Genomic DNA, 19,293 nt, shown 5'->3' with positions numbered 1-19,293 from the left:
AGTAATGTAACCAAATCATTCTGTATTATTTTCTGTCTCCTGAGATGTGTCTCCCTCCCTTTTTGATTTTTGCAGGACAACTGTCTTTATTTTTATTTTATTGTTATTTTTCTTCATTATCCACTCATTTACTTATTTATTTGCCATTATTTTCAGTATTACCATGCTCATGTAATAATTCTTTGTGGTTTACTCAAATTATTTGTCTTCTGATCTGATATTTGTTTTCTAGTATAATTTTACTCTCGAAATAAGTACAACTCAGGTGTAAGCAGCCGGTACTTTCTGAATGAATCCCTTATTACTACTGTAAGTGGCTTATAAAGCAGTTTACACTTTAAGCAGTGCTCTCAGTTATGGTATGTGACATAACTCTCATAATTGTTCTGTGAGGTAGGCAGTCTCAGTGTCTTTATTCCACAGATGAGGAAGCGGACTCCTCTAGGTAAAGTGGCTCATTGTCACACAGCCAGTGAGTGGTGGGGAAGGACTTAAACCTAAATAGGCTGATTGATGTTTAAGTCTGTTATCAGGTAAAAATAATCCACAGTTTTTACTATAGCAAACAGGACATTGTACCAGGGGATATATAAAAAGATTCATATATACTCCTCAGATGAGTTTGGGATTGACTGTACTCTTTGTTTGTGACATTCTTTTTTGTTATTTTTACGTGTGTTTGTGTTTTCTGGTATCTCAAGACTTTTGAAAGTATAGTTACTAATTAGAATTTTTTAGTGATAAAAGTTATTTAAACTTCTGGTTTTTTGCAGTATGTGACACTAAAAGAGATGCCGGCTGTGCTTGTGTTCAAAGACGAAACTTACTTTGTTTATGACGGTAAGTTCCAAGTCTTTAACTCATGTAAAACATTTTAAAATTAAAATGTCTATTATACGACTTCGGTGGAAGGATTTTGTAAATGCTTCTACTGTTTAATGAGAATAACAGTTCTCATTACTTAAGACTGATGTTTTGGGGTTTTTCACCCTTCAACTTTTAGTTGTTATTTTTATTCCGAGCTTTACCTACACAACATTTCTTTTTGTTGTTGTTTGTTAAATTGTATGTGTTTTTGAGGAATAAATTCTATGTGATTTTTATACATTACTTTAAAATGTTCAGAATTAATTTTTTTGAAGTAACGTTTCAGATACAGAAAAAGACTTGAAGAAGTAACACATGTTCAATAGTGTTGAAGCCCCTGTGTATCCCTCCCTAGCGACATTTCCCCTTAGCTGTTAGAAATAACCGCTTGCCTACTATTCAACATTTCTTCACTGAAGCAAATACTTGGTCTACTTTTAAAATATTTTAATTGTAATATCAAACATACATCGCAGTAAAGAGAACGGTAAAGCCCTGCATACCCATCACCGAAGTTAAACACTTACCAAGATCTTTGCCCATCATGACATTTGCTCCAACTTCAACTTTGAATTTGTTGAAGTACTTTAAAGCAAATTGTATTGGCATTTCATCACCATGGGCTTTATATTACGCATCTCTTTATAAAATGTAGGCTTTTTATTTGCAGATAAACCACATGCAGCTACAACAACTAACATCATTCCTTGGTATTTTGAAATGCCTACTTTCATGTTTTCCAAACTGTGCTCTGAGATACCCCAGGGCAGTGCAGCAAACTCACAGGGGCTACAGGGCATATTTTAAATTTCAAGGGAAACAGTGAAACTCGACATCTGTAGGACACCACAAAGCCACTCAAAAGCAAAAGTGAGTGCAGTCTCAGCTGATAGCATTCTTGCTAGCGTTCTGAATTCTAATTCAATAAAATTTAAAATCCAATTTCTGGTTCTCACTAACCGCATTTCAATGCTCGGTGGGCTCCTGTGGCTTGTGGTTACCATGTTTGAGGCCAGATAGGGAACACCCATTCATTCAGAAATATGCTAGAATGTGGTTTTCTTACTGGATTCTATGTGACAGAAAGGAAACTAGGACTAGATGAAAGCAGTAAACTTTGAATTGCTGAAATAATTCAAATGAGTAGAAGACTTTTCAATAAAAGGAACAATTTGTTTTGTTATAAGTAGCATTTTAATCGTTTTGACAGTCATGTTATTAGACTACATTTCTAATCTTTATTGTCTTTAAATAAATGTGAGAGCTGAATTTTATTTGTTTCTATAGATGATAGCCACCCATTTATGCTATCATATAAAAGGTACTATCTACATACTTAAGTTGACATTTTCATTTTATTTACAAAGTAATCTGTGAGGTAGGTAATAAGGCAGATAGATGAATACCCCAGGATTACAAAGGATATAGCTAAGAATGTTAGATAAGGAGACAGACCTGTGATTAAATAGCAGGTTTATCATATGCTTATTAAGCCATCCATTAATTGGATGTTTATTGAATGTCTGTATTAGACATTGGGCTTAAAAAAGAACTTCAGAGAAACTTGCGTGTATGAAAATATAAGAAGGAAAATAATTTATAGCCACACCTAGTCTATTCACCTGCTCTTTGCTTGCAGTACGCCTCATGTAAGCACTTAATGTATGTGATCTTATATTTGATCTTTACAACAGTCCCTTGAAATCAGTATTCTTAGCATTTTACAGATAAAGAAACAGGATTAAAGAGATTTTTTTTTCCATTTTAAAATACTTAATCAATGGTATCAAAATTCCGTCTTCAAATCTCTTGTTCTACTATGAGTTTCTTAGCAATTCAGAGAGGCACTTTGTTTCTTCCTTTTTAGAACAAAACAAGACCTGATCATATCTGTTTAAATATAAACAGATGTTTAAATATAAACAGATACCAGGTTTTTGAAGCTGCCTAGGAAAGCATCCCCTTGTTATAGCTCCACGTTTCAGATACGTTCTCCCATGCTTAAGAAAGACAGGAATATAATATGTTAAGTTTCTATAGGTATCGTAAAGATCGCATTTTTCTAACCTGCAGTAGTATTTAGAACCTGCCTGAAACATTCAGACAAAGCAGAGGCTGTACTTTGAATCCTTATTTTAGATATTTAATGGTTGCTAATGTTTAGAAGCATTGGAATAGGGACTCAGGAGGATATTTTCTTTCTTATATATATAATTTCAGCTTTTAGATTCAGAGGCTACATGTGCAGGTTTGTTACATGAGTATATTGGATGATGATGAGGTTTAGGGTACAATGATCCCATCACCCAGGTAATGAACATAGTACCCAATAGGTAGTTTTTTAGCCCTTGTCCTCCTCCCCATCTCCCAAGTGTCTGTTGTTCCCATCTTTATGTCCATATGGTACCCAGTGTTTACTGCCTACTTCTAAATGAGAACATGCAGTATTTGAGATGGTTTATTTTCAAATGAAATTCAAATTGATCACTGTATGCAATCTCGTAGAAAATTTGCTTTTAGCATGGAGTGGACGTTGTGGCCCAGTAATCAATTTCTAGTTTTATGTTTATTTTCCTAATTTGTAAATTTAAATCCATAAATACTTTAAGATTTGCATTGTATCACTTATTTTTTGGGTTTGATAACTTGAAAATGTTTTTTTTCGCATAGTAAGAAAAAGCATATCTTTCCAGAAGTCATTAAAATCCAATCTTCAACCAGATGTATTGGTAGGCTTTTACAGACATTTGCTTTACATCACCTTTTTTATGCAATTGTAATAATTTTGAACAATTACTTAAGAATTATATTTCTAATCAGGGTGTAATATTTCTCTTAGATATTATATTTCCTACGTGCTTAGCAGAGGAATTATTTTATATTGGAAAAAAGCTAAGGTACTATGATTTTATATGTGTGTTAGTTGTACCTTTGAGAAAGAGCTGTAAACTAGGAAGACTGTCATAAAGAGAGAAGAGCAAAGAAATTGTAATAAAAATTACCTATAGTGCCATGACCCGAGTGTAACCATTGATCCAGGGTCACCATTTAGGAATAACTGACTTCATTTTACCATTCTATGAGTTTATCTTTTCATACTTTTTTTTTTTTTTTTTTTTACAGAGTTACAGTTACACTGTTATATATTGTATTATAACCTGTATTGTTTTGTAATCTGTTCAGTTATGTTTTTTTGAAAATTTATAAATCTTTCTTGACATGTACCAAAATTTGTTTAAATTATTTCCAATTTAGGATCTTTTGATTATTTCCTTTATTTTGAATTATTTGTATGCTATTTTTAATGATGCTGTAAATGAAGATTGCTTTGTGCATTAATCCTTATGTACATTTGCTCATACGCTTGCAATAAATTCCTAAAAATAATATTTATGGATGTATGATTCTCCGTCAGGCATTTTATACCTATTACCAGATTAAAGCTATTATAACTATCTTAAACTCATATTTATACTAGAATTTGTCAACCTTTGTCTTGGTTTTAAGAGTATGAAGATGGTGATCTGTCATCATGGATCAACAGGGAAAGGTTTCAGAATTACCTTGCTATGGATGGCTTCCTCTTATATGAACTTGGAGACACAGGTAACAAGCATATGTACAAGTCTCCATCACGTTACATGATTTTTCTTTGATTGATTATTTAAAATCTTATTTTGTAGGAAATGAATTTAAGCTCTATTTCCTAACTTATTTTTTTATTTTAGATCTGAATGCCAGTTCTTTATGAGAACATAAACTGATATTACCAGAAGATATACCTTTGCATGTGGGTCAGTGATTAAAGCGATGGTTTACTAATAGAACTGATGGTGACAAGGAAAACAAAAAGCCTGGGTAATAAGAGAGTGAGAAAAATAACCAACTAAGAAGCTATACTCAGGAGACTGATTTTGTGATAGGAGTTAAGATAAAACTTAGCACAACCTGTTTATAAGGCCTGCTCTTCCCTGTGAAAGGGAAAAATGTAAATTAAATTTGGCATGGTTTCTTAAAGTTACACTGTTGCAAATGACAGGCAATGCAAATATAAACACAAATACAAAAATGAAAGCTATGAGAAGCCGATTATATGGTCTCAGATGCAAACTATGAAAACTATAAGAAGCTAACTGTAAGTTTTAGGAGAAAGTGTTTTATAAATTTATAGCAAATTAGAAATGAGAAATCTTGGTTATTGGTGCCACATTTGTTTCCATTAATAACTTTATGATAAGTAGGATGGGAGTATAGCTTTTGAGTAAAACAATGAGAAAATTTTATTCAAGACTCAGTTTTTTTTAATGTAAGTAATAGGCGTAGGGTTTCTTCTTTATGATCGCCTCCTCTTAAATCTAATTAATAAAAATTAGAGACATTCTTACATGTTCTCCTGTTTTTAACATTTTGGGGGATATTTCTGTTATCTTCCTGAGCTTGCTTTTAATGTTCTGTGTCTAGGGATATTTCTGTCTTTGCTTATCTTTACAGAAGGAGCTATGTATTAGCTCATTATGGGAAGTTGCTGGGGACAGTGTCAAAGACTGTGGTTTTATTTTATTTTATTTTATTTTATTTTATTTTATTTATTTTATTTTATTTTATTTATTTTATTTTATTTTATTTATTTTATTTTATTTATTTTATTTTATTTTTTTTTATTTTTATTTTATTTTATTTTTTTGAAACGGAGTCTTTCTCTGTCGCCAGACTAGAATGCAGTGACGTGATCTTGGCTCACTGCAACCTCCACCTCCCTGGTTCAAGCGATTCTCCTGCCTCAGCCTCCCGAGTAGCTGGGACTTGGTGCACACTACCATGTCCAGCTAATTTTGGTATTTTTAGGAGAGATGGGGTTTCACCGTGTTGGCCAGGATGGTCTCGATCTCCTGACCTCGTGATCCTCGCACTTTGGCCTCCCAAAGTGCTGGAATTACAGGCGTGAGCCACCGTGCCTGGCCTTTTTGATTATTTCAGACTCACATGAAAGGAAAAGGGGGAAATGTAGGAATATAGTAGTTTTGCTTGTATAGTAATTATAGGAGATAGCATGAACTTGAGGTGATTAAAACAAGTGACTTTGGCTTAACTGAACACATCTTTTCCCAGATGAATTTGGAAACAGAAGTGTGCTGTGGCAGTGTTCTTTTGTGTGTCTGACATAATTGCCCTCGTTAGGCATCAGCTGTGGTCGTGCCCCTGCTCTTCACCCGACCTGTCCCCTTATGCTAGCACCACAGCAGCCTCCGTCTGAAGCTCTGCGGCTTCGGACACCTCGTGTCTTTCTCAGAAGTTCTAACTCTTGCCTACATCTCCAGCCTCATTTCACTCTAGCCTCTCCCCACACTCTTCCTTCTTGAGGCACGCTAACCTTTTAGTTTCTTTTATTATTGTTACTATTATTTTATCATTTTTACCCAAGTTTGCTTGATAACAGTTTCTTGAAAAGGCTATGCCACTTGAACCAAAGCACCTTTTTGCATGCTTTTTTTCTTTGTTTGGAAATTTGCAGTTAATTCATATTTATCCATCAAACTCAGACCAAATACTGCTTCCTTAGGAAAATCTTTACTGACCCCATCAAACTACATTAATTTACGCTATAATTTTTTTTATAGCAACATATTCTTTTTTTTAACGGGGCATTTATTTGATGAAAATGTCTACCAGTTCTACTGTATTGTGCTTTCACAAGCGCAGAGCATTGTCTGTGTTTGCTCATCATCATGTCCTCGTAACCAGCCCAGTGTGTGGTACATTATTTAACACTCAATAATTGTGGAACTAATATGTGAGAAACCGTGTCTGTGTTTCTTAGAACCCTGTTGGTCTGTGGGAGAATGCTCTGCGTGTTGTAGACATTTTGAAAAAAAAACTCAGAGGCATTTGAAAATTAAAGAAGCATATAATACAAAAAAATGAATAGTAGATGAGATATTTCAAGACGGTAGATACCATTGTGAACTGTTTTCATCAGAGAGTTAAAAGAAGATTAAAGATTGTGTAGAATTTAAACAGGTGTTGAAGCAGTATGGAATTAGAAGCAGCATTAAAATACAGGAATAATACTAAAAGATTATTGATTTAATCCTACATGTATGTACCTGTTCTGAACCAGGTTTATGTCCGTATTTCTGTGCGTCTAATCTTACTTAACTCTCCCAATACCTCTATGAAATCTGTATTAGTTTTTGAAAATAGGTTGAAGTTTACTGAGGCACTTCCCTGTTCCCCTGCGCCTTGGTATGGTGCCTGGAACATGATGGACACTACTGGATAGCGGTGTGTGGTTTTCTGATTCTAACACCACTCTTCTGATTATTACATCATGCCGGCTTCCTAGAGGATATCAGGATACATATGCTTTATGTTGTATTTAAGGTTAAGTAAATGTGAGTCAGTTTAATTCTGCATATTATAACTGGCAAGCACTGAATCATGGTACCAAAGTCAATGGCCATGTAAAAATCATTTTCTTATTCTTCTAGACCATTGTTTTAGAGCTACAATAATTCTTAGCAAACTTGTTTTTAATCAACTTATTTCCTATGCTTTTAGCCTTTGAAAAAGTTATCTTAGTCAATTTGTAGGCTGTAAGGAAAAAATACAGTTCAAGCTTGTAAGTTGGTATAAAAAGTACAATTTAAGTGTATACATTGTTACATATTTACTCGTATTTACATTTTGGGGTGGGAAGTGGAAGGGAATTTGTCACCTGGGATGACTAATTCACTGATTCACTCTACAAACATATACCATAATTTGTTGATTTAATTTGCTATAATGTGTAGGGTGATTGGAATTAAACTCTAGAAATACTTGACAATTTCCTCCTCAGAACTAAAGTGTTGATTGAACAGTTTGTGTAATAAGGGCGATTGAATTCAGATGTGTCATTCTTTATTTCAGGAAAGCTTGTGGCTCTTGCAGTTATTGATGAGAAAAATACATCAGTTGAACATGCCAGGTATAATGTCTCGATATGGTTTGAAGCGTCAGATGTTCATTTCAGACTGCATGGTTTTAGATAGACTTGATGTGGTATCTTACTTTTCCTGCAGCAGTTAGATGTAAGAGAGCAGATACTGTCATTGGAAAATTATATTTTTCAAGTGCAGATGACCAATTCATATGTTTGTTCTTCTACAGATTGAAGTCAATTATTCAGGAAGTTGCAAGAGATTACAGAGACCTCTTCCATAGGTAGGTGCTTATATTCTGAGGAATTCCTTTATTTTTTTTTAATACAGTTTTGTAATTTAGTAAAGCAAACTTAGTAGTTAGTATTCGTGCTTCTAGAAGTGAATCAAGGAAGGGAAGTATAGCAGTAATCCTCACTTATCCACAGGAGATACATTCAAGACCCCCAGTGGATGACTGAAACTTTGCATAGAATGGAATGCTACGTATACTATAATTTTGTCTGTACCTACATACCTGTGATACAGGTTAATTTATCCATTAGGCACAGTAAGAGATAAACAGTAGTAATAAAATAGAACAATTGTAATAATACACTATAATACAAATTATGTATATGTTTATTTCTGGAATTTTTCGTTTAATATTTTCAGACCATGGTTGACCATGGGGAACTGAAATCACAGAAAGTGAAACTGGATAAGGGGGGACTACTGTATAGCACATTGCATTTTAGCATGAATTGTCTGGATCTTGAAATTCACTGATGGTATGTCCTGCAAGTTAAAAAAGAAACAGTTTGATCTATAATTTGTATCATACCTGGCTTCTTGATACGATTTGAGATGCATTTTGTGTAAATAAAATATGCACATGTAGTTATAATTGGAGATAAATGAGCAATCAGAAGTCAGAGATAGGCAGATGATTATTCTAACAGAAACTCAAAAGAATCACTGAATAAAAAATGGCATCAGAAATACATATATTTTTACTATGCTGAATCATTGTTCCTACCATAAAAAAAGACCGTCAATATAAATGTATTTTATTATTGAATTATTATTTCTTTCCTATTCTGAGTCTTCTAATAATGGGTCATTGTATAGTTTTCTTACATGGTATGTAGCATCTTTTGATTAGTCCTTTTTTTTTTTTTTTTTTAGGGAAAATGGGTAATTTTTCTTAAACATATTTCAGATAGATTAGCTTATATTTCCCTGAATTTTAAATATGCATAAACCAAGTAGAAATGTTTTAGAATTTCTTTTACTCGTGTATTTGTATCTCAGAAGCCAGTAGAATTTACACTCTTAGCAGTATTTATTGTGTATGATTTACATATGAGATGTTTACAGTTTCTGGGCTTACTGAGGCCTAAAGTTAAGTTCATTGTTTTATTTACTTTTTTGATGTTTAAGGAGCTTTCTCTCTTTCTCTCCCCACCCCTCGCCTTTTATTTATTTATTTTTGGTTGTCGTTTGTTAGGGACTTTCAATTTGGCCATATGGATGGAAATGACTACATAAATACCTTGCTGATGGAGTAAGTAAAATGCTGAATGATTTTGCTATCAAATCTTAATATTAATTTGTTTCTGAGATACAGGTAGAAGGATTAAATAGCTGAAAAAAAGCAAACAGTTGACTTACTCAGATACAGATATTTTCCCATTAAATATTTTACTTTAGTTTTCAAATTCTGTATTCGAAACTTACTGACTTTAATATTGGTCTATAGCTAAAAAAAAAAAAAAAAAAATTATCTCCTGATTTAATGTTTTCTTGTATTCTGAAAAGAAGCCATTTTTCCAAAACTTGTAAATTTCATAGCTTCTGCTTAATACATACCTTGAGAAGTTCAGTTTTAATAGACAATGTAACTATTAAATAGAAAATGTTTAGCGTTCAAAAACTAATTGTTCTAGAATTTATTTTAATAGACAAATAACTTTGTAAGAAAATGTGCAATTTTAAAATTTTTATCTGTTTAAAATTATGTAAAGACTTAAATAGAAAATGTTTAGCATTCAAAAACTAATTGTTCTAGAATTTATTTTAAAGACAAATAACTTTGTAAGAAAATGTGCAATTTTAAAATTTTTATCTGTTTAAAATTATGTAAAGACTTAAATAGAAAATGTTTAGCATTCAAAACCTAATTGTTCTAGAATTTATTTTAGTAGACTAAATTCGTAGGAAAATACACAGTTTTAAAATAATTTTTATCTAAAATTATGATATAAAGATTTAATTTGCCACTTCCCAAGACTGATATTAGAAAACATTTACCAAACCCTGTACTGAATTAATAAATTTGAAACAAGAACCCACTCTATTCAGTGAACATTTAGTGAGTATTTACTGTATGTTGTACACTGTTAGACACTGTTGATGGAAAAATGAATAGAGTCCCTGTCTTCAAATGCTTATAGTCCACTGGATAAGACCACAAATGTTAATTACAGAACTGTATGAAAAGATCTATGTAGGACAGGGCTCTGGAACATAGAGACACTTTCCCGTCCTCAACCCCCCGCCTCCCCGCCACACACAGTGCACACTAAGGTGGAAGGGCTCAAGAAATGTTTTCTGGAAGAGGCAATAATTAAGAAAAGTCTAAAGAGTGAGAAGTTAGGCAGAACATGATAGCAAGTATGACAGGGCTTAGGAGAGGGCTACAGAAATAAGCTAGCCTCTAAATGAAGATGGAGAAATCTCACTAGAGACACACTAACTCTTAGCCGCATTGAGGGCCCAGTGGAAGTTCAACAACATGATGCTGTTGTTTTGGTTTTCTCTCGCTTTGCTTAGTGTCATAGATGTAGCAAATGCCTTCATTCGTTATTGCAATATATTAGATTATTTTGGTGTTTTCTATCTTCTAAGTAAGAACACTGAGCGAGGAAGGGGGTGAACTTACAAATCCAAGGTAACATTCATCATTTTCAGCTAAAATCTTGAAATATAATTAGCATCACCTTACTTCATTTATTATCCCTCTCATTTCAGTAAGAACTTAAGAGGATTTGCCAAAGATTAAAGTACCAGATGTAGGATATAATGAAGAATCAAGACAAAGTATCTATACAATTATTAAAGGGACTGTTGACCCTTGAACAACATAAGTTTGAATTGTGCAGATCCACCCATAGGAATTTTTTTTCAATACATGTATTGTAAAAATTTTTTGAGATTTTTGATAATTTGAAAAGAGTTAAAGATGAATTGCATATCCTAGAAATACCAAAAAAAAAATGAAGAAAAAGTTATGTCATGAATGCATAAAATAAATACTAGGTGTGTTTGATCATTTTCTATCATAAAATACGCACAGATTTATTAAATATCTTCTGTAATTATAGCTACCGAGATATACATGAATATCAGAATACTTTGCTGTGTTTAATGTGTGTTTTGATTTGTTTTTATATTTTCAGTGAATTGACAGTCCCAACTGTAGTTGTACTGAATACTTCAAACCAACAATATTTCTTGCTAGATAGACAGATTAAGAATGTTGAAGACATGGTCCAGTTTATTAATAACATTTTGGATGGCACAGTAGAAGTAAGTTGTTCACTTCTGTTTCAAAGGGATGATGGACAGGGGTTAGAGGAGAAACTAGTTCATTTCTTTACTTCTGATTCTGAAAAGAATAGTTGGCCATCACCCAGAGTAGAGGGCTGGACCTCCATACGTTGCTTCTGTCCAATTATAGGCAGAGTAGAGTTACATTCTCCCAGATACAGAAGGTTCTTCTATGGCAGAGGTTGCTAAAAGATGGAAATGTCCTTTTAGGGGTTATTTGGAGGGTATTTTTGGTTGTCACGGTGATGGGGAGATGCTGTTGGCATTTAAGGTTGAGGGCTAGGGATGCTAGGAGGTCTGCATTGTGTGGGGTAATCTTAATAGTGAACTTACCTGTCTCTTAGTATGTTTGTAGGTCCAAAAGTACAGTTGGATTAAGTTGTTAGGACTGGTTTTCTAAGAAAATCTGCAAATAAGATCACGATTTCTCAAGAAATGAGGAAATTTATTGAGAGTAAAAGCTCCCATAGAGAGTTCTAGACTTAATCCTATAAAATATTTCTCAGAAATAAGTGAATGGATAGTCTTAATTTTATATTTTTTTCCTATAAACTTTAACTGCAGTGTTTTTCAAACTGTGAATTGCAACCTGTATTAGAAAGTCATGAAACCACTGCAAGTCACAACCAGGTTGTGTCTAGCATGCGTCTTAATTCAATAGACTAGAATAAAATTTAGAAGAAAGAGCCTTCATTTTTTGTGTGTGTGTGAAATTTAATTATTATTTTTTGAGAGTTGTTTCAGTTTTACACAAACTTTATATAAAATTTGCTCACAGAATAACAAACATTACTTTCGGTCAAGGTGAAGAAGTTTGAAAAACACTCTTAATCAAATAGAGTATTTTTGAAAATAATTTGTTGAAATGAAACTCACTTATATAATCAGCCTTTTATTTTTAAGTTAGTGGAATGCAACTCAGACTGTTTAACAACAGATTTTATTGTCTCATAGAGCTTGGAAATTTGAAAAATGAGCCAGATTGCAGATATGGCCGAATACAGGATTTGATTGATTTTCATCAGGAATTTTTCTCTCTCTTCCTTTCAGCACTTTCATCCTCAGGGAGCCTCTCCCTGCACAGTAGCAAATGTATCCTGCAGCTCTGGTTTTGCAGTCCCAGCTAAACTCAAAAGCTGGTTAGGCTGTACTCAGGGGTGGGTCAGCTTCAGCCAAGCTACGTGGGTTATGAATAGAGGAGGAGGAATGTTTTAGAGTAGAATCAGAGTGATTAACACAAGCAGGCAGGAGGAATGCTGGACATGAAACAGACAAAAAACAACAACAGTACATGTTTACCACATGGCCTTTCAGGTGATTATGTAATATTTTGGAGTCAACCATTTGGCCTGCAATGATTACAAGGTTATGTAACACCAAATAAATGAAGTAATAGTACTTAAGTAATTTATTTTTCTTTTCCTTTGTTTGAAGGCCCAAGGAGGTGATAGCATTTTGCAGAGATTGAAAAGAATAGTATTTGATGCCAAATCTACTATTGTGGTAAGTTGTGACAGTTTATGTCATTGATAATGAAGAAGATACAGGTTCTTTATGTCTAGCTGTGTTAAAAATCTGAATTTGAAAAGATTAGGTCAAAATATGTCTTTTTAATTTGCAGGATATGACTAGTCAGTGTTTAAGAAAATATATTCATTAGGTGGAAATTGTTTGTAATTATATGATTGATGAGTTAAAACTAAAATTCAGAATCAATTAACTTGATAATATAACTTAAAAGATTTTATTTCTGCAACCTACCGTGTAAACTTTTTACTTAGTAATTTCCATGATTTGTTGAAAGTGTAGATAATAGGAAATTTTTAGTTCCATTACGTGCTGTCTTCTGTAAATTGGTCATTTTTCTTGAAGAAAACGATGTGTGCTGGGAAGTCACTTTTTATTTTGCAGGAGTCAAAATAAAATTTTAGATCTTAAAGTTTTAAACATCCCTGTTAATTCTGTACTTTTCCCTAGTTGATAAATAATTAAGATCATTTACAGATGTTTTTCCTTCTTCCCTGTTTCTCTCCTTCCTTTTTTTTTTTTTTTTTTGTTTTTAATCTTTTTATAGAAGACTTTAAATGTGGAATTAAAATATGATGGATCAAATCCTTTCTAACAGTGTTTACTTTCATTTGTTTGTCCCAGTTTATTCACAGTTGTTATATGTAAGTAGAATATCAACAGTGGTAGATGAATTGACATGTCTGCCCCTAATTACCTGTCTCTCTTACTTTCTAAATATATTTCCTTGACTTTCTTCACTGTCACCTCGCACCTGATTATTTCTGCCATTCTAATTTCCTCTTCCTTTCACACTATCAAACTAATTAGATCAGTTGATGCATTTCCCCTGGATTTCTTTGAAGCATCCCTTCCTTAATATTCTCCTTTCCGTGCTGCTGTGAGTATCACTACTCCCCTGCTCCTGCCCCATCTCTCCAGTCAGTGTTTCTCAGCATCCCTTTCCTCTCTTTCCCCTTTGCAGTCCTTTTAAGAAATTGTTCTTCCTCTGCCAGCTTTAACTGTCAATCAACTTGAGAGTGGAGGAATTCCTAAATTTGTTTGAGCCCTAAACTTAGTTCCTGTTGTCCTTCTTGAGCTATTACATGGGCATTTTCATTCATTGTGGCCCAAAGCAATCATGAAAATATAGCTAACATTTATTGGTTAGAAGTAAATTCTGGGAGTCTTTGTTTTTTTTTCCTTGCATAGTATCCATCCTTCAGTTTGTTGTATTTTCCTGTTGCCACAAGCATGGATTGGGCCCTAATCACATTCTGTCTAGCTGCTGCTCTCTCTCACTTGGTTTCCATACTTCCACTTGCCCAGTCTCCAATCTATATTGTATTCCACTACACAATTAATATTACTAAAATAATCGATTTTGATCACTTTCCTTCCCTTTTCCAGGGGTGTACATCAGAATACTCTGTCCATCTGAAGTATTTTCCTCATTGGTTTTTGAATATTAGCTTTTGCTAATGCAAATTGCCTGGTGCTCACCCTGTCCCATATCCTGCCTCCTTCTCACTCATCCTTAAATTCCTACCTAAAACACATCTTTATTCTGTGAAACTTTCTTTTCTTACCTCAATTCAAAGTGATCTTTTTCTTCTCTGAACTTGTCTATGTTCTCAAGTTATCGTTGCAATTCATGCAGTATATTCTAGTTGAAAACCCTATTCATTAAAATTACTCTTACTTTTCTGGGAGCTATGAACACAGTATGTAAATTGAGGGAAATTAGTCAATGAAGCTTTACTGCTAACCAGGTAAGTAAAAATATTAAAAATGTCACGTGAAGAGAGTATGTGTGTACCCTCTTTGTGGTAAATAACGCAGCCTTCTCCATAAGCAGATTCCTGTAGTTCGGGAAACAACTCTAAAGCTGCTGGTTGCACATAGTAAGCATCTTAAAGAGACCTTTGTGGTTAGTGTGAGAAAAATCAGTGTCTTTAGGAAAGGCTATAGAATATTTGATGCCTTTTTCTCCTGCTGATAGCTGGTTCTACACACACATGCGTATGTATGTGCGTATAGAAATTATATCTCTTAACAGTGTCTTTAACGTGGTAGTTACTGCTGAAATTACTGACTTTGATTCATTGGAACTAAGAACAAGTTGAATAGCAACAAGAGAAATCTATAGTGGTTTCAAGTTCATGTCATGCTTTATATATCAGAATTACATATGAAGGGAACTGAGTTTTAATTCTCTTTCCACAGTCTATATTCAAGAGCTCACCACTGATGGGCTGCTTTCTCTTTGGCCTGCCACTGGGTGTCATCAGTATCATGTGCTATGGAATCTACACAGCCGACACAGATGGAGGTTATATAGAAGAACGATATGAAGTGTCTAAAAGTGAAAATGAAAACCAAGAACAGATAGAAGAGAGCAAAGAACAGCAGGAGCCAAGCAGTGCAGGATCTGTAGTGCCTACAGTGCAGGAGCCCAAGGATGTATTAGAAAAGAAGAAAGATTGAGACTTGATTACTATAAAATATTTGATAGGACTTCAAATTATTAAAGAGTCTATTTATTGAATTTAGACATTTAATCATGATCTTTACAGAAAAGAACATGTTATTTGTATTTTGCTAATATCAACTGCATGGATTAAAGTAGTCCCTCTATACATGGGGAAGTGTTTGGAGCAAAGAGATGAACGGTTTGTCTGAAACAAACACAGAGCACTCCATCAAAATTTACCTGAGATTTGTGATTAGAACAGATCAGTTCTATTTGCATGTTTCTCTATCTGAATATTCTGTGACAAAAAGTTAAGATTCTTGGGCAGAATATTTAAATTGGTGAGTCAGGTAGAAGATACATGTGTGATATAGAAAAGTAATGCCTCCCCTGCTGCCATTCATTTCCCTCATATATTTTGGACAATATTTATATGGACAAAAGTAAGTCTTTAAAATTTAGGCACTTTAAGGAGAATTAATAACTTTTTCCATGTATCAAGATTATGAGTTTAAAAATAATGTGGTTTTATATAGCATAGTGGTTTTATTTTGTTAGTTATTTTTAAAGGAGAAGAAATGTTACTTTTTAACTTTATACTCAGTTGCTTTATCATAAAATTTTCATATGGACCTAGATAATGGGAAAAAAAGCCTTGTGATTGACTTTCACAAAATGAACAGGGTTTACTGAGAGTAGAGGTTTCAACCCATTCCTTGGATTACTCTTAATGGTTATTTCATCTGTCATTGTAGGTTGGGAAGGGTCTCTATGAATCCTACCCTGCTTTAGCCAGAACAGCCTAGTATTTTATTTCTATTTTATATATTGAGATTTCTTCTAACATTTCCTTTGATAAAAATCTGCTTTTTGAAAAGTAGTATGTATCATATTTTTATGTTTACAGTGTGTTAACTTTATGGTAACTTATACTCCAGAATACGTATGTTTGTACCCACAGAAACGTAAAGTTTATTGACACATCTATTATGTAATGCTGTAGACCTGTCCGTGTCTGTTTCATAATGAATAATGAGTGACATCAGCATGTCCAGTGACAAGTCACATCCAGTGGAAAAAAGATCAGCTGGTTACCTTCTCCATTTTCTTAGTTCTGTCACCCATTTCATCAGGTGACCTCTCATCTTCTGTAAACTAATACAGGAATTCTATCCAAAGCAATGTCTAAAAACCCTTTTTTTTTAAAGTAACAGTTTGGTTTGTTTATTGTAGATAAATTATTTTTGAAGCCTTCATTTTAGCTAAGTTTAGAATTTATGTTAGGCAACTAAGATTTGAGTGGCTATTCATTGAGTAATTTTCCACTATAAAGAATTTTACTGAACATTTATTTAAAAATATGTAACTCATGGTCAAAAAATATGTGATTCATGGTCCCGACACGAAGTTGTTTAGCAATTTAGTCATCAAGGGCAGCCTTCTGTTGTTTCTAATGCCATACTAACCAAGACTGTATGGACGCTTGTATCTTAATTACCGAGGAATTACTAGTAATTGTTTTATCCGTGTACTCTCTTAGTATTTAATAATTAAATACCTATTCTTAGTGTTTGACACTCCATATTTCTTTTTTTTTGGAAATGAAGCAAATATGCAGTCCAAAATTCAGGAACTACTAGAGTGAAATGCTATTAAGTGGAAACTGGAGATAATTGCTGTTAATTTAACAAGTAGATTCTTCTCCAAAGAATAATAAGTGATTCTTGGGAAGATAAATTTTAGTGTTCCCAATAGTCAAGCTTGTTTTGTAGTAGTGAAAAGCTTAGATGCGTATGGACGCCTCATTTGAGACTCAGCCTAGTAAGGAAGTGAAAACTTAGCAGTCAGTGACATGAGGAAATAGTTACAGAAAATGTCATTGAATTTTTTCATATTTATAGTTAGTCATCTGCATATTTTTGTCTTGTTGATCATTACCTGTAAATGAAAGACCTTAATAGGAAAAAAAAAAAAAGTAAAGCTCAGTGTGAATGCAAACATCCAGTGATCTTCCTTTGTATTCTGTGATGTTCTTTATAAATGAATGCCTCAGTTCTCTGCTACCCTTTTCACAGCTTTGTACTGTTGCCTTATATTTTGTTTGTGCTTTAAAGTGTGTCTATTGGGAAAACAAAATGTGCAGGTGGTTTGTAAGTGAATAATTTTTATTTATTTTTGTGTTAAAATTTTGCTTTTTTTTTCTACTTTGGGAGATGTTTATTTACATTGTCAGACTACTCACAAAACAGATTTTAAAATTTGTTTGCTCGTGTGCTTTTCCCTTCAATGTGATATCAGAGATTACCATGAATGTTAGCTTCATTCCATGAAAAATTACTTCCATGTAAAGATAGGTCTCTTAATAAGTGAATCTAGTGGAAGAACATAGGTATCATTCTAATTCCATGATGAATTTTGTCATGATTCTGTGTGAATAACGGGGTCCTTCAGGAAGTTGGAGCTTTTAAGTGCAGTGAAGTTCTCTTTATAACTTCTAAATTCAGGATTCTAGATCCTTGCTTTTGCAGAATTTGGTGCTCAGATAATATTTAAGGATATTTCAGCGAGACAAAATGCATGTTTTTATCAAGTACCCTGTGCACCGCATTATATCTGGCAAGTCTTTTTGTTTCATTATGTGCGTCAGTATTTTTCTCAGCTACTATTACCTGAAGCTTGTTTAACGTGTATTAGACCTAGAATTTTCATTTTCTTTCTCACATAGTTGCTTCCTGGTATCTGATTGAGAAATAACATTTAAATGCCAAATACCTGGGGGATTTAAGGAAGGGTCTCTATGAGTAGGTAAATTAGTAGTATTGTTTTTGTTCAGTGGATTTTGTTAGTGACTTTTTTTTGTGTTTTGCTTTGGGGCCTTTTTATTTTGGTGTTGCAAAAAGTAACAAATATTTTCATCGTTGCTTCATATGACATGGAGTTAGGACAGGGAAAAATCGTTCGACTGTTCTTATGCATTAAGATATCAAATAAACCAGTGTGGGATATTACGACTATCAATTGGTGGGATTAGGCTTGCCATTTTATTTTTATAAATATATATTTTTTCTGAATGTGTCTTGAGTCCAAGAGTGGGCAAAAAATAATTTTCTACTTTGGACTAATCTATAGAGGTTTTTGAAAGTCTGCATTACTAACTTGTTGAATTCATGATACTCTGCCTATGGCACAAACTGTAAACCTTTGTTTTTCTAAAATAAAGTAATTGAAAACCTGTAATTGTTAATTTTACTGTGTATCCTGGTTGTTTGCAGTAAGAATAGCTCTGCGTTCAAAGACAACAGCTATGGCTGTATCTTCCAGAAAGTGTTTCCTTTTATTAAAATTATAAGTTTTAAGTATAGAAACATAGAATTTTAGAGATGAGAGAGATCAGATTGCAGTCTCATTCTACTGTATTACAAATAAAGAACCTGATATTCATAGGTTTGATATAGTTTGTATTTGGCAAACCTGATAAAGTATTTTTTCCAAAAGCATATCTTACAGTTTATTTTGAGAAGAATTTCAATCCTTAAATCAACTGCCAAATTATCTTTGACACCACACAACTACAGTTAAAACCTCAAGTTTTAAAAAATTTTGTTTTAAACAGTATCAGGTATATTAGGAAAAAAAGGCGTTATACAAACGTTAATTTTAAAAATAATTTCATATATATATATATATTTTTAACAAGGACATCTCTTTTAATTAGAGTGACTGGCACAGGAATAACAGCCCAAAATATGGACCCACAAACCTGTGAATTTGCAGACCGGCTGGTTAGGATGGGCCTCTTCTGATATGGGTGGCCAAGTACAGCACGTTCAGCTGTTTATACATTTCACAAGAGTGTGATGGAGGCTTCTCGTCTCTGTTGAGTGGCTGTATTGCACTGTGTGTGTGGAAGCTCCGGTGTCACACTCCCTGGTTCAA

General features: G+C 33.5%; 1 protein-coding gene across 1 annotated transcript in view; it reads left to right on the top strand.

Annotated features, from left to right (window-relative positions):
- The window catches only part of TMX3 (thioredoxin related transmembrane protein 3), a 41,046-nt gene extending 22,455 nt beyond the window's left edge, over positions 1 to 18,591 (top strand). Inside the window, exons 9-16 of the mRNA XM_010358892.2 lie at positions 774 to 840; positions 4,375 to 4,473; positions 7,777 to 7,834; positions 8,017 to 8,070; positions 9,277 to 9,333; positions 11,228 to 11,357; positions 12,813 to 12,881; positions 15,111 to 18,591. Coding sequence (XP_010357194.1) covers positions 774 to 840; positions 4,375 to 4,473; positions 7,777 to 7,834; positions 8,017 to 8,070; positions 9,277 to 9,333; positions 11,228 to 11,357; positions 12,813 to 12,881; positions 15,111 to 15,371 — 795 coding nt within the window. The 3' untranslated portion in view covers positions 15,372 to 18,591. The remainder of the gene's footprint in view (positions 1 to 773; positions 841 to 4,374; positions 4,474 to 7,776; positions 7,835 to 8,016; positions 8,071 to 9,276; positions 9,334 to 11,227; positions 11,358 to 12,812; positions 12,882 to 15,110) is intronic.
- Positions 18,592 to 19,293: the final 702 nt, after the last annotated feature.

The sequence above is a fragment of the Rhinopithecus roxellana genome, chromosome 21 (assembly GCF_007565055.1).
Source record: "Rhinopithecus roxellana isolate Shanxi Qingling chromosome 21, ASM756505v1, whole genome shotgun sequence".
Lineage (NCBI taxonomy): Eukaryota > Metazoa > Chordata > Mammalia > Primates > Cercopithecidae > Rhinopithecus > Rhinopithecus roxellana.
This window is presented reverse-complemented; position numbering and strand designations above follow the sequence as displayed.